Below are 16,038 nucleotides of genomic sequence, written 5' to 3'. Positions count from 1 at the left end.
ATTTTATAGTTAAATAAAGAAACGTAGTTTCCAATGGACCTGAAACAAATTTTTATACCAGAAAATCAACAAAAAAAAGGAATTTTTCTTAAAAAAAAATTGGGGGTTGCAAACCCTCAATCAGAAATAATTGTCAAAGAATGGGAATTTGATGCCGAATATTTTGCCGTTGAAATGATATCAATATTCAAATTTTTTGTCGAGATATAAAAAAATTCGATTTTTGAGGGTGAACTTCGAGGGTCGATTTCACCCCTTAGAATCGTTTTTCCGCCCAGAAAAAAATTGCTTATTACTTACTTTTTCGTACCCTACAACATATTGAAATTTCAAGAAAATTGGAGGCGGACACCTTGTAAGGGTTCCTTGTTAGTTATTTTGATATTTCTAAAAATATGTTAAAAAAAAGTATTCCTGAAAATATAAAAAAAGTTAATTTGATTGTTAATCAAAAATTAAATAAATTTTATATCAAAGACGCAAAAAGACAAATCTTAAAAAAAAAATTTTAATCTTACACGCAAAGTTGACGTCTGAATTGAATGAATTATAGAAAATAAAAATTTATTTGCAAATAAATAAATTTATTTACAAATAAATAAATTTATTTATAAATAAATAAGATGAAAAAAATTACAACTATTTCTATTTGACGTTCGTGGTGCTCGTCAATAACTGAAAATTGTTGTTTGTACTTGCCGAACTTTTATAGATTTACATTACATGAAGATATTCTATTATGATACAATAAACAAACAAAATTTGGATTAACAAATTATTTTTTGAAAATGTGTTTTCTATAATTTTCAATAATTTAACGTTTTTAAGTTATATTGCAAGAAATTTGAATAGAAACAATATTATAATTTAAAAAATTTCTCTTAAGACTATTCTTGTTAATATTATAAACAAATTTAATTAAAAAATGCATTTTTCAAGCATGTGTTGTCAGAAAAATTCGTTTTTTTTGTTGTCAATTTTTTAAAATTAGGAACTTCATGATAATTTAAGAAAAATGCATGATTTGTAGTTAAATTTTATGGTTTTTTATCAAATTTATTAAACAAATGAATTATTTGCGCATTTGTCGACGGAAAAACTCGTTTTTTCTCAATTTAAGTCTTTTTAATTGGGAACTTTACGATAATTTTAGTAACATTTATAATTAGTTGATTAGTTTTATGTTTTTGTTAAACGAATTTAATTTTTAAAATTATGATTTGGACTTTGTAGAGGTAAAAACTCATTTTTTTCAAAGTAATTTTTTAGTGAAATTTGTTTAACAAAAACTAAATTAATCAACTAATTATGAATGTTACTGAAATTATCATCATGTCCCTAATTAAAAGAATTGATATTTAAAAACGAATTTTTCATCGACAAATGCCCAAATGATGCATTTGTTTATTTAATTTGTTTAAAAAATCATAAAATAATTATGAATGTTGCTGAAATTAACATGAAGTTCTCAATTGAAAGGTCTGCTATCGGAAAAAATAAATTTGTAATCAACACATCCCCGAAGAATGCATTTTTTTATTGAATTGGTTTAAAAAGAAAATTATCAAATAGTAATGGTTTTTGCTCGAATTATCATGAAGTTCCCAATTGAGAGGACTGGAATTGATAAAAACGAATTTTTTCGTCGATAAGTGCTCGAATAATGCATTTTTTTTATTAAATTTGTTTGATAAAATCATAAAATTCATCAACAAATTATGAATTTTCTGAAATTATCATAAGGTTCCTAATTTTTTAAAATTGACATTGAAAAAAAAAAAGAAATTTTCTAAAGACAAATGCCTGAAAAATGCATTTGTTTATTAAATTTGTTTATAATTTTAACAAGAATAGTCTTAAGATACATTTTTTTTATCAAAATATGGTTTCTATTCAAATATTTTGCAATATCACTTAAAAAAGCGTTAAATTATTAAAAATTATAGAAAACACATTTTCAACAAATAATTTGCTTATAAAAATTTTTTTGTTCATTGTATGATGGAATATATTTATGTAATGTAAATCTATGAAACGTCGGCGATTACAAAAATTTTCCTATTATTAACGAGCACCTGGAACGACAAATGGAAATTTTTTTCATTTTTTTGTCTTTTTTATTTCTTTATAAAAAAAGTGAAAAAACTAAATTAAAAATCAGACTTGACAACCTTCTTTAAAATTTTATCAGCTTTGAAAAAAATCTAAATCCTGGACAAGTTTGCAAAAAGTTTTGAAATATAATTTTAAAAGTACATATTTTTATATAAAATTTTAATAAACATTTTTTTTATGTAAGAATAGTGTTAGCTTTTTTTCGTTCTTGAGATGAAACCAAAATATTCGACTTTTAGAACACAAATTAAGTTGGTCTTTTTCACTTCAATTTGCCACAATTCAGCCAATTTTAAAAATTTGATGATGATATAAAAAGAAAAATTTTTTTTAATGATTTTTTTTGCAGCAAAAAATACAATAAAAAGATAGATTACTTTTTGTGTATATTTGGGATGTCACTGGAATTTATTGTCAAATATATTTCATTATCAGAGCGTGAAGAGAGGAGCAAACAAATAATTAACTTAAAAATTCATATCTTTTGTTTAAACAATAATATTTATAAATTATTTACTCTACCAGTCGTAGAATATCATAGTCAATATTTTCTGTTAATTTAATTTAAAAGGTTTAAAAAATGACTGAATTATGTCGAGTTCAAGAGGAACAAAATTTAATTTGAATTTCGTAGGACATTATGTACTTTTAAAATTAAAATTCTGAATTGTTTCAAAAGTGCCCAGAAGCTAACGCCGTTCAGCGAAAATAGTCATAAAAATTTTATTAAGATTAAATTTATTATTTATTTTTAGTGCAACGAATGTTTGGATTTTGGCAAGAGCACCGAAATTATCAGACGAAGACCTCGCGACAGCTTATACAGCTCTTGAAGATAACAACTTGAGCAAAGGTCCATTACAGGATACGGTTCAGACTAATTGTAAGAGTAAAGCGTGAAAACAGGAAAACGAATCATACAATTTTCACGGCTTCAATATTTCTGACAATAAAAAATAATTAAAAATTATATGTTTTAACATTTTTAAATCCAGACCCGAATTAATATTTAAAATATAAATAATTATAAGTTTAATTACAATTTAAGCATTATTTATTGCTTGAAAAATTAATTAATTTAATTTAAACAAATACTTCCCTATAATGTTAATCACAAAAAAATTCCCTCTACTCTTCTAGAACTATTTATCTCTTTTGGTAGAAAACCTTTTTCTTTCTTACAAATGCAATAGTCTCTTCTAGTAAAAAATAAATCTTCTTGCTTGAAAATTTATTTTTCTGGTTCAAATTTTATTCTTTTTGTGATAAAGTGATGATTTTGAGATTGAAAATTGAATAATTTAAATATTTTTTAAACCTCTTAACTGACTGTTTTAGATTTAAAATAATATTCTTTTTTGGTTGAAAAATAATCTGTCATTCTAAGATGAGTATGAAGGGATAGATTTAAATATTGATCGATTTCGTTGAAAATTTGAATTTTTTTTCAAACAAAAAATCTTTTTGGTCAAAACCTAATTCCTTCTGGGTGAACATTCGTATTTTTAAATTAAATTTTTGCTTCCAAGCCTTAAAATATTTTAAATGTATGAAAAATCTCTTAAATTTCTAAAAATATTCTTAGGTGACTCGAATTTTTCATAAAATTTTGAAAAATCATAAGCAATGTAATAAAATGGCCTTACAATATTCTAAAATTTCCTAGAAATTTAAAGAAAGTTTATTTGTTTACTTGAAAACTTTTAAAATTGAAAACTTTAGCAAAAATCTGCATTTTTTTAAATTTTTACAGTTTTAAATTCTTTTTCATTCTATTTAAATCTTCTAAATATTTCTGGAACTTAATCGTTTATTTTTTATTTTATAATCTAACCGAATTGAAACATTTTGCCAAAAATTCTTCGAATGTTTTTTTGAAATTTATTGAAACCCTTTGAATTTTTTAGATATTTATCAATTTTCGTTTCAAGTTTATTTTTCAAATTCGAGAAACTAAAGAAGTTGTCCTAGGAATCTAAAGAATTTTGGTCATTATCTTGAAATTAATAAAATAACAACAAAATATTTCAACGAAATATTAACATTTTTAAGCAGAAAATTAAATTGCAAACAAATAATTTAATTTTCAAAAGAATAATTTCCTACCAAAATCAGAAACTTAAAATTTTAAAAATCAATTTTTAAACAACGATAAATAAACGATATAGATAAATAATAGATAAATTTTCAACAAAATAGGTAAAATTATCAGTTTAAAAAATAAATTAAGAAACGAAAATTTGGCAGAAAAATAGTTTAATTTCCTAAAAAATACATGAACTTTGAACCATTTTATACAAAAAAAAAGAACTTTGATAAGAAAAATGCATTTTCAACCAAAGAAATGAATTTATAAATAAGAAGAATAATTTTCTACCGAAGAAGATTAATTTTTAATTGAGAAAGGTCAATTTTCCAGCACAAAAAAATTAAAAAAAAAAAATTTTGAACCAAAAATGCTACTAAAAAGTATTTTGAATAAAAAAAAAACAATCGAATTTACAATGGAATATTTAAATTTCCAAACATATAGTTTGATTTTAAATTAAAAAGATAAATTTTTAACCAAAAATGGATTGAAACGAAGTCTGAAAGAAAAATTAAAAAAAGAACACAACATTTTGAGTTTTGAAACGATTGAAAAATATTTAAAACTTGTAAAGATTTTTTATGAATTTCGGAAGGTTTCACGAATATGATCAAAATTCTTTTAGGTTCCTAGCAATAATTGAAATAATTTTTCATTTCGAAAAATTAATTTTAAGAGATTAATTTGAAACATTTTAAAACACTACAAAAGATTTCAAAGAATCTGAAAAATTAAAAAAAATCATTTTAAGAACAAATTAAAATGGGTACCAAACATATCAAAGGATTTCATAAAATTTGAAAAAAAGGGTAGAAGATTGTAAACTAAACTGTTTCAATTTGGTAAGATTAATAAATCAAAAAAAAAATCGAATAAATTGAATGAACATTTAGTAGAATGGAATAGATTCAAATCGAATTTTAGACTTAAATTCTGTTAGTAATTCAGATTTCTGAAGATAAAAAAAAATAAACCTTAGAAGTTTTAAAGGAATTCCGAAAGATTTCTAGAAGATTAAGCTATTCTTCTTAAAATTCCTGGGAAAAATTTAAAAGAAATTTATTAGATAAGTTTCTTTTTGAAATCTTTAAAAATCTAAATTTCTAACATAATTTAAGTTCAAAATTCGATTCGAATCTCTTCCATTGTTCTAAATATTTCTTGAATTTACTCGATTTTATTTATTTCATTTATTAATATTTATAATTTGAAACATTTTGTTTTTAAATCTTCCACAGTCTTCTTTTAAATTTTATGAAATCCTTTTATACGTTTAGAAACTTTTTAACTTAGCCCTTAGTGTACACTTTTTAAAATAAAAAATCATAACAAATTTTCACACAAATCTTTAAAATTTCTGTTTCTAATCTTGTCATACCTTCTAAGCCATCTAGTCATTAAAAATTATTAAAAATTTTCCTGATTTTCTTTTAAATTCGGCAAAATTAAAAAGATTCTCTTAAAATCTTCCAGATTCTTCATTGACTATATTTCACATCATTTAAAATGTATTGAAATCTTTTTCAATAATCCCTCAAAATTAATTTTTGAAAATATAAATTATAATAATTATTCGTAAAAGTTTAAAAGAATTTTTCCATTTTTTTCAAACTTCAAAAAATGCCTAAAAAATCTTTACAAGTTTCAATGCTTTTCGAATCGTTTAAAAATTCCTCAATATCTCTTGCACTTACGAAAATTAAAAAGCACATTTTTTAAACCAACATAAGCTTTTAAAAAAATCGTGTAACAAAATTGCGCAAGAAGATTTAATAAGAATTATGTTTCTTATTTTTTCTAAAATCGTATAACATGACAAGATTGAATGAACTTTTATTCTTTTGACAACCTGAAAAATTCGGTTTACTTAAAAACTCCTTCTAATAGCCAGTTAGCCACCGAAAACGAATCGTGAAGATGGGGTACGTGTGCAGTAAGCTGAAAACGGCTCACACACGAGCTGTCCGTGCACACACACAGATCGCCAACCAATCGCGTGCGAATTGTTGCACTGTTGCGGTGCGTGCTGGCTACGTACCGTTCACCTATCGCACCGGCACTCGAGAAGCAGAAGTTTTCGACGTTGCCGATATTCGTGGGTTCACGAAGAGAGTGTAGTGTTCATTATGGTGAAAAAAAGGCGATATTAAAAGCTATTTTAGAAAGTTATATTTTTTATAATATTTCGGATATCTCTGACAAGTTTCACAGTTGTTTATATGTATATTGTGGATAACATAATTAAGATAAATAGATATATCATTAAATAATATAATAAACCAAATTGGCAACGTCGAAAACTTCTGGTTCTCGAGCGGCGGTCCGATAGGTGAATGGCACGTAGCCAGCACGCATCGCAGCAGCGCGACAGATCGCACGCGATTGGTTGGTGCTCTGTGTGAGTACACGGACGGCCCATGCGTGAGCTCTTTCCAGCATACTGCACACGTATTTTTTTGTTGCGAACACCTTACACCGGCTCTTTTATAAACACTTCACACCGCCTTCCGCACCTGAGTAATGCAAGAACTGTCAATGATCGCACTTGATGGGATAAAAAAAGGTACGCTCTCACATTTGACACCGAACTTTGCACCGATAGAGATGTGAAATAACACTTCGATTTCAGACGGAAAACACTTTAACTTATTGGTGTGACTCAGCGACTTTTTTCTTACGGTGCACTGTCGAAAATTAATCTTCTAAATTGAGGATTTCACTATTTTGTTAAAAATTCGTCTTTTTTTATTGAAAATACCTTTACTTTCTATGAATATCTAAAATCTTTATAAACTTTTTTTTTTGGATCAGATTCTCTTTGATTGTAAATGGTACTATTTTGTTGAATAATCGTTGTTTCTTAGTTAAAAATTTATTTTTTAAATAAGAATCTAACGATTTTAATTGAAAAAATATTCCATCAGTATTTTCCAATCAGTTATATTTGTTTTAACAATAGAAGATTGTCAATATGTGGAAAGTAAATAAATAAATTGATCATTTTAATTGAAAATCGATCTCTCATCAAATTTCAGGGAATAGCTTTGAAATCTCTGAGAATCGGTTGAAATCCGTAGAAATCCTTCGAAATCATTAAAAATGGTAAAATTATAGTAAAATAAATAGAAATAGGACTTCCGTTTTCGGCATGAAAATGTTTGGTGGTGGTGATTGTCTGTTATTGAATTTGTTAGTAAGATTTAAGTTGAGTTCATGGGAAGAGTATGAAGGAAAAATTTTCTAAGTGAAAGATTGAGTGATAAAAATACTAGAATTGAAATAGTAAGCGATATTTTGAGCTTTTGAGTCAGTTTGCGGGTTAACTGAGAGGTTAGTTTGTTTGGTGGGCGGGGCAGGGTAGGGAAACCGGTGTAGAAAAGTAGCAACGCCTGGGCAGGTTAGGTAGAGAGAAGAACGGAAGAAGAACAGGTAGCAGGGTGGGCTAGTAGTGGCTAAAGAAGTTACGCAAGTTACGTAGAGCAATGCGCGAGTATACTTTAATTCAGTTCGATGGATAGTGAGAACTCAGAGGAGAAAGTGTTCTGTACGACTAAGCGTGAGGAAAAAAAGGGAAAATACAGGAAACCAGTAGGAAGGAAGAGATTCAGGGCCGAGAGTTTATGATCAATCGAGAGGTTCGTGAATGAGAAGAGGGATAGGGCGGAGAGTGGAGGTAGTGAGGATAAAAGGTCAACAGGATCCACCCTTAAAAATCATAAAATGTAATGAATTCCAACGGAAAAAGAACAAATTGGAGCGGGGAAAAAGAAGAGGTGAAAGACGAAGAAATAGATGAATATAGAGGGCATAAAGAAAAAGACAATTTTCACTTGAGTGACGTGCGAAAAATGATATTAGGAGTAATAGGTATATATGCAGAAAAACAGGAGAAACGCGATAAAGAAAGAAATTAAGCGGAGAATGGCCTAACTTAGGAAAGAAATCAGGAAACGGGAACAAATCAGGGGAAAATTAGAGAAAATGATGCAGACATTTGCGAGTGGGAAGAGTGGGAATTTGGAGAAGGAAAGGCTGATAAATAGAGAAAAAAGAATAGAAAACAACGCAATAGACAAAAAAGCAACAACAAAAAAATAGTAACAAAGGTCCTAAGATTAAAGGGAAAAGAGATCAAGGAAGTGCGATGTGTGAGAAGGAAAGAACGAAGAGGGGAGAAATGTAATAGTGAAACTAAATAAATGGAAACATAATAGGAATGTGAGGGCAAAGAAAAGGTTGTTACATGGAAGCTTGGAGATAATAGAGGAGGATTTGATTGAGGTAAAAAGGAAGATGCTGTATGAATTAAGGAAAACAGCGAAACAGGAAACAAAATAGGAAAAGAGAACATGGGTAAGTGTGAGAAAATATAGATTGAAAGCGTATGGTGGGATTGGAACAAGGGAAGGCAACATTTAGTAAAAATGAGGTGTCGGGAAACTATGAGAAAAACGAACGGAAGATACAGAAATAGGAACTAGTAGGATACAAAAAGAGATGAGAAACGAAAGTAGGGAAGATTTGAGAAAATGTTTCTGGAATTAAGCAGGATTAGAAAGATTGAGACTTTATGAGAAATTTGACACAATGGGATGTAGTAGTAATGATGGAGACGTGGCTAGATAAAAAGGGATGGAAAAGAGTAAGGGGGAGATTACCAATAGATTACAAATAATAGATTAATAATGCAAAGAGAAAGAAAAAAAAAGATTGGTCAATGGAAGGTAAAGAATAGTTTCAGGAAGAGGTCAGGAATATCCAAATGGTTGAGAAGAAAATAAAACGAGGATATGGAAATAATGATTAGAGTTATATAAAAATTATTAGAGTGCACAAGCAAAAAAGAAGCTGATGAAGGAGAATGCAACTGGATGGGATGAGAAATGTAACCATAAGGAGAAGGAAGTGAGAAGGGGATTAAGGAAATAGAGGAAAAGGACAATTAGCGAAGAAAAATATGGGAGAAGAAAGAAGTATACAGAGTTGCCTAATAAATAAAGAGGAGAAAAATAAATGGTTTGCAGAAGAGTCGAAGAAGGCTAGGGCAAAAGCAAAGGGTTGGAATATGTTCAATAGAGGGAGAAGAAAAAGAAAACGAGTAAAGCAGGATATTGAGATGGTGAAATGAAAAATAAAATTTCCTGGAATTACTTAGAGCGGTACGGAGAAAAGTTAGGAAAGGAGGAAAATATGACCGGGAAACAGATGAGCAGAAAGGCATTACGAGGGAGGAAATATTCAAGGTATTAGATATGATGAAAGATAGAAAGGCGTCTGGTATAGGAGAGATTCCAAATGAAGTCTGGAAGTAAAGGGGCGGGGCAGAATTAAAGGCATTGATAATGTGCAACAGAGTACGGAGAGGAGAGGAGTGACCAGAGTTATGAAAGGAAGGAGCAGTGGTACCCATAGTCAAGAAAGTCAAAGGGAGAGAAGTTAAAGATTATAGAGGAGTGACACTAATGCCGAAATTGTATAAAGTATTTGTTAACGTTTTATCTGAGATGTTATAGAAATAAGTAGATAATATTAGGTAGAACCTCCAAATCAGATACTTAGATTAGAAAAAGTTATACATGAATGTAGAAAAGACAAAGATAATGAGGTTTAGAAAAGAAGAGGGAATCAAGAAAGAATAGACTCGAAGATGTAAGGTAGTAACCTTAGAAGAATTAAAAAAGTTCAAATATTTGGGATATACCTTGCAAACAAATGGAGATCATATAGCTCATATAAAAGCTCATATAAAAGAAAAGATAGAGAAAGAAGCAGGGGTAATGAAATAGATATGAAAAATAAGAAAAATAAGGTTAAAAAAAAGTTTGAGAAGAAGAATGTGGTTATTTTAGACGCTGGTATGGCCAGTAGTAGCTTATGGAGCAGATATATGTGACTGGAAAAAAAAGGAAAGAGAATGAGAGTATATAAGAAAGGTGTATAAGGTGGAAGCTATGGCTAGACTAAAGGACGCCAAGTTATATAGTAGAAAAAAAGCACAAAGGGAATAATTAAGTAGTCGAGTAGGGAAAAAGGGATGGAATTTTGACACAGAACTGCGGGAGGGGGAAAGAAAAGGAATTTAGCGAGAAAGTGTTTAATGGAGGTAGAGTAAAGGAGAGGAATAGCGATAAAATAAACGAGATGGCAAGAAGAAAGGAGGGAATTCTTAAATGCTAGAGACATAGAAGACGGGACTGGAGTAAATTATGAAGAATTAAAGAAAAGGGAGAGAGAGAGACAATAAATAGGAAGGTAGGAGATGATTGAGGAATCAAAATATAATAAATGGTATAAGATGATAAAAAAGGAAGGAGTACCAATGTATTTAGAAAAAGGATGGGAAGAGAGAAGGTGGACCAGAATAGCAAGATTTGGATTGGGAAAGGAGGTAAGGGAAGGAATGTATTGGGAACAAAGAGAATAGAGAGTGCAAAATCTGTGAATGGAAAGAGGAAACATAAAGGCACGTATTGGAAGGGTGTAGGAAAGGAATGGAAGATGAAGTGAACAGGCAAGAGAATGTGGTGAAGATTCTAGGGGAGGATACATTAGGAAGAGAATAGGTGAAAGAGTTAGAGGGTGCTAGCGGAGCGAATGAGAAAGAATACAAGAATGCATGTGAAAAAATGGCAAAATGGAGATGTAGGAGAAGTGAAAAAAAAGGAAACGGAAACGCAAGTCGCCTGTTATAGAAGCGTAAAGAATTGTATCTCTCTCTCTCCCTTGCAATCTCGCTCCAAATCTTTTGAGATCTCTGTAAGATAAATTAAGAGACAACTCATTTATTGAAAATTTGTAAAAATGATCCTCCGCAATTCTTTAAAATCTTTAAAGATTCAATAAAACCTTTAATCATTTTGAAATGCTTTAAGATACTCAAAAGTCCCGGGAAATATTTTTAATTCCTAGAAATCCCTTAAAAATTCTATTCTCGAGAATTGATTTGTCTGGAAATCTCATTAGAATTAATATTTCAATTTATTCCCTAAATTTCTCCAGACATTAGTTGAAATCCCTCAAAATCACTTAAGATAATTAATTCAAATTAATTCTTTACAATTCCCCTGATTGCTTTGAAACCTCTTGGAATGTTTAAAATAGCATATAATATTTAAAACACTTAGAGGCCCTATAAAATTCTTAATAATTTCTTGTTAAAATTTTTTTAATCTGTTGGAATCCTTCAAAATTATTTGCAATCCCTTGAAATCTTTGGAAATCATAAAAGCTCATTAAAATAAACAGCAACTATTTAAAATTTTCGGAATATAAATTAGAATTAACTTATTAATTATAGTTCTAAAAAAATCATAAGAAATTATGTCAAAAGCAAGGTAGAAGAAAATTTAGCAGATAAATCTAAATGTAGAAGAAAATATTTAAACATGATTAAAAAATCGAAGCAATTACAACAAATTAAAAGCAAACTGTAACATTTTTGAAAATTTAGAAAGGTTTCAGGGCAATAAAAAACCCTAATTTTTTGTTTAATTCTGCCAGAAATAGGTAAAGATTTTCTCACCCAAAAAAAGGAAATTTCCGATTCTAAGAACCATAATTATATTATTTAAAAGTATTCATGAATAAATCATTTTTGTTTAAATAATCAAATATTTAAGATTAAACAATCTCTTTCACCCTTACTGGCCCACTCTTGGACTGAAATAAATTTCTCTTTAAATTAAATTAAAATTTGAGGTAGACAGCTTGAACGATTTTAAGGAAGAAATTACATCAAAAAATAAACATTTTTATTTGATAAAGGTAACTTACATTTTATTGTCTCTATCCTAATGTGTCTATCAAATTTGCCTATTTAATGAAATATTTTTTTTTTCCAAGTTAAAATTGTTTAAAATATTTCGAAATCAATACCATATTAAATATGATTTAAAAAAGCTAACTTATTATCTTTGCACAAATAAATTTATCTTTGAATATTCAAATTATCCTAGGTAGATCAGTAGATAAGACAAGTGTATTTCTATCAAGATTAAATCATTAAATTTTACCTAAAGGCTTGAGCATATATTAAATAAAATTTCTCATACTGAAAAAAATTATAAACTAAAAAAAGTATTAACAAGTGGAAATTTTGAAAATAATACATGAAGAAAAATGTTAGCAAAAGCTTTAAATGAAAAAACACATTTTTCTTCATTAAAATACCAATTGTGATTATCTTTTAGTTAATTCCAATTTCTTAAAGTATTGCCGAAAAATAATTATACATGAATCCATCGAATATGAAGTCTTTAAAATTTTATCATATTTTGTTAGAGCATTAAATAATAATTAAAAAAATTACTAAAAACTGCTTAGGGCCATTTACATGTGTTGATAAAATTTTGATTGTCAAGTAGACTGACGAATTCATGTTAATTAATCGCGATAAAAAATATTGACATAAATCACTGACGCTAATATGCTTCTGGTTAAATACTTTATTGATAAGAAAAAATTAAAGACTGTAAAAGCTTTTAATTTTTTTAATGTACCTTACCTTATTTTTATTAAACTTCTTATTTTATGTTTGATTTATAAACAGAAGTCTTAAACATAAGAAAACAAGAAAGCCATGATAAAATTGATAGAAAAAGTCTTAAATGTCTAAGTCCGAATGAAAAAAAAATCATGAATTTAAATAAAAATTTTAACTAATTTTTATTTTTTCTTCTCATATTTCATATTTGCAACCAGCTAACTCAGTTTTCAAATGGAAAAAATCAATCAAAAATGGAATAGATAATTTTTAGCGAGGAAATGTGATTTTTAGCCAAATATAAAGCAAATTTTTTTTTTAAAAAGCTCGCTTTTAACTGAAGGGAGATTTTTCAGTCAAGAGAGAGAAAACGTTGCAAACAAGCTGTTTAATTTTTGAGAAAAATGATCAATTTTTAACTAAGGAGATTAATTTTTCATTAAAAATAAAGAATTTTAAACAAGTTCATGATTTTTTTTATTAAAAAGTAATTTTAATGAACTTAAACAAATCTAGACTTTTGAAGATTTCAAAATAAAGTTTTAGAATTTTTTAAAAAGATTTAGAAAGGTTTCAAGATAATAAAAAAATTTTTTTAAAATAATTTAAAAAATTATAAAATGTTACAAAAGATTTCCAACATTGTTAAAAATAATTTCAGCAGATATAAAAACAGATTTTTTAAGAATTAAAAAAATTAATAACTTAGCGTTCAAACCGCTTAGTTTGATAAGAACTTAAGAAGTTAAACTTTAATTAACAATACTTTCAATATTAGAAAAAAATTATTGTTTCAAATTTCATCTAAATTATTTTTTATGTATTACTTGAAATCGAGGTAAAAACATTAGAATCTATATTTTACAATATTTTACTTTTGTTTTTTCGATTAACAAAACTTTAATTAATGCTTTAATTTCTTAACCTTTTTTATTATTCTTAAGCAAAAAATAGAAAAAATTTGAAATTTATATGAAGATTCCATTGATATTAAATATCAAAAAAATAATAAAAAAAAGAAACAAAAAAGTTATTACGCTCACCTTTAGTCTAATTTTTAATTACACTTCCACAATTTAACATTAAAAGTGATAAGATCTAATATAAAAAAATGTTTATTTAAACTATTATTCTTTACTCTGTCATTTATAAAAAATTTTATTTTATTAATCGCAAGCTTCTGCTTTTTCGGTTAAAAATGCAATATATTTTGGGTGTAAAGTCGACTATTATATATTTGGTTGTTAATTCACCTCTTTTGGTCAAACATTTTATTATTCTGTTAAAAATTTCATTAATTCGTAAAAAATTTTACTTTTTTGTTAGAAGCTCTTTTTCAATTAAAATATTAAAAACGAAATTATTTGTGATAAATTCATCTTTTTTCTTTAAAATTCGGCACCTTACTCGAAGTTGAACTACCTCGCTGAATTTTTTTTTGTGATTCGTGTGTTTACTTGATAATTAAACTATTTGAAAATCCGCTTTTTTTTATCAAAAATTTAAATTTTCAATGAAAATTTTAATATTTAATTTCATATTGAAGATTTATATTTTAAATTAATTGATTTAATTGAAAATTCCTATAAGTTTATAATAAGTCGTTTTTTATTGAAGTGATCTTCTTCAGTATAAAATTCAACTATTTGGCTTAAAATTAATTTATTCTGTCAAAAGTCTTCTTTGTTTTGTGGTATTTGGTTAAAAATTAGTTGAAACTTTACCTTGTTTTTGTAGAAAATAAATCGTCTTTGTTAAAAGTTAAACTTTTTGGTTTTAGAATGGGAAGTTAATTTTTTTTCTGATTGTGCCAAAATTCAGATCCTTAAAAAAAATTTTCTGCGATTTTGAAAATCAAAGTAATTGTGTCATCTCAAATCAAAAACATGGTTTTTTAATGGCCGAAATTGTAGAAATACAATAAATTATTTAAAAAATGTTTTTCAGAATTAAATTTCTTCTTACTAAATCTTTTTATTAATTTTCGATAAATTGTTGAATTTAAATAAATGACGGCTTTTTTCAACTGAAAAATTCTCTTAAACTCTACTGCTTCCAATTTTGAAATTGAGTTTTCCGATGGCTAAAATCTCTAAAAAAGTTCTTTAAAAATCCCTTTTTTAAACAGACGATTGTATTTGAAGATTATTTACTTTTCTTTTTAAATCAGAAAAATTTCAGTTCAGATTCAATCAATTAAACAAGGGCTATTGCCCACATCTCTTCCTCGCTATAAGCTCCTACTTCCTTTCTCTCCTTTTTCTCTGTCTCTCTCTTCATGCCGTTTTGCTTAACCATCTCATATACCTTCCTTTCTCGTACATTCTTCTCATTTCATCCATCATTAATCCTTTCTCTTCCAACTTCAATCTTACCACCCCCTCTTCCTGCCTATCCCTATCCTCCTTTTCACAAAATTGCACGATCAACACCTCCCTCCACCCTCTCAAGAATCCCTCCCCCTCCACACTTTCCTTACTACCCCCTTCAGCTTCTCCTTTACCTCTTGTGTGCTAAACAGTCACGATTTGTTCTTTAACATGCTGCTTATCAACGTCCAACTGCTTCTCTATCTTCTCGTTCCGTGAATCTGAACCCTGAAATTATTCTCTAGAAAATTCCCTCCATTCGTGACTCACTCTCTTCTGATTTGTCTCCACTCTACGTTACCTAAGCCCATTTATTATCTTCCACACGTCTCCTTCTTTCTTAACACTCCTTAACTCCTCTTCCAGATCTTTCTCCATTTCCTGCTCTTTCTTCTAAGACATCAACCTAAACTCCTTTCTCATTGTCACGTACTCCTACCTTCTCGCAGTCCCTTCTTTCCACTTTTTTGTACTTTCTTTTCATCTTTCTTATCGTTTTTTTACATTCCATATCCCACCACGACTTAACCATTCCTCTCTTTTTATTCTTATTTCTAAATGCCTTCTTTTGCACAAATCCTTAGACTTTCTTTTTCAAATCCTCCAATATCTCTTCCGGGTCACCTTCTACCATAACAACACTTCTATAACCTTCCGCGACATTCCCCTTTTATCCACAATCTTAAAAGCTGATTATCAACTTCTACCCATCCCTCCAATCCAAATTTCTCTGTCACTTCCCAATCTTGCATATTCATGACCATTTAGTCGATCAACTACATCCCCACCGTACTCATATACGTGTATCCATCCCTAATGTATACAGCCAGAAACTTGCATGTGATATTTCCTATGTTTACCGACCTCATTTTTACCCACCATCTCTCCCGTCATGAACTTCTTTCTCCAATCTATCCCTGGTCGCGTTTTTTCTTTTTTCTTTCTCTCTTCCTTTCTCTCTTTTCTATTCCTTTCTCTCTGCC

At 28.2% G+C, this 16,038-nt stretch overlaps 1 protein-coding gene across 1 annotated transcript in view; it reads left to right on the top strand.

The window, feature by feature from the left end:
• LOC117178756 (apolipoprotein D-like) overlaps positions 1 to 3,085 on the top strand; it is a 23,744-nt gene extending 20,659 nt beyond the window's left edge. Inside the window, exon 5 of the mRNA XM_033370198.1 lies at positions 2,871 to 3,085. Within this exon, the coding sequence (XP_033226089.1) occupies positions 2,871 to 3,015 (145 nt within the window). The 3' untranslated portion in view covers positions 3,016 to 3,085. The remainder of the gene's footprint in view (positions 1 to 2,870) is intronic.
• The last annotated feature ends 12,953 nt before the right edge of the window (positions 3,086 to 16,038 follow it).

Source organism: Belonocnema kinseyi, chromosome 8, assembly GCF_010883055.1.
Source record: "Belonocnema kinseyi isolate 2016_QV_RU_SX_M_011 chromosome 8, B_treatae_v1, whole genome shotgun sequence".
Lineage (NCBI taxonomy): Eukaryota > Metazoa > Arthropoda > Insecta > Hymenoptera > Cynipidae > Belonocnema > Belonocnema kinseyi.
This window is presented reverse-complemented; position numbering and strand designations above follow the sequence as displayed.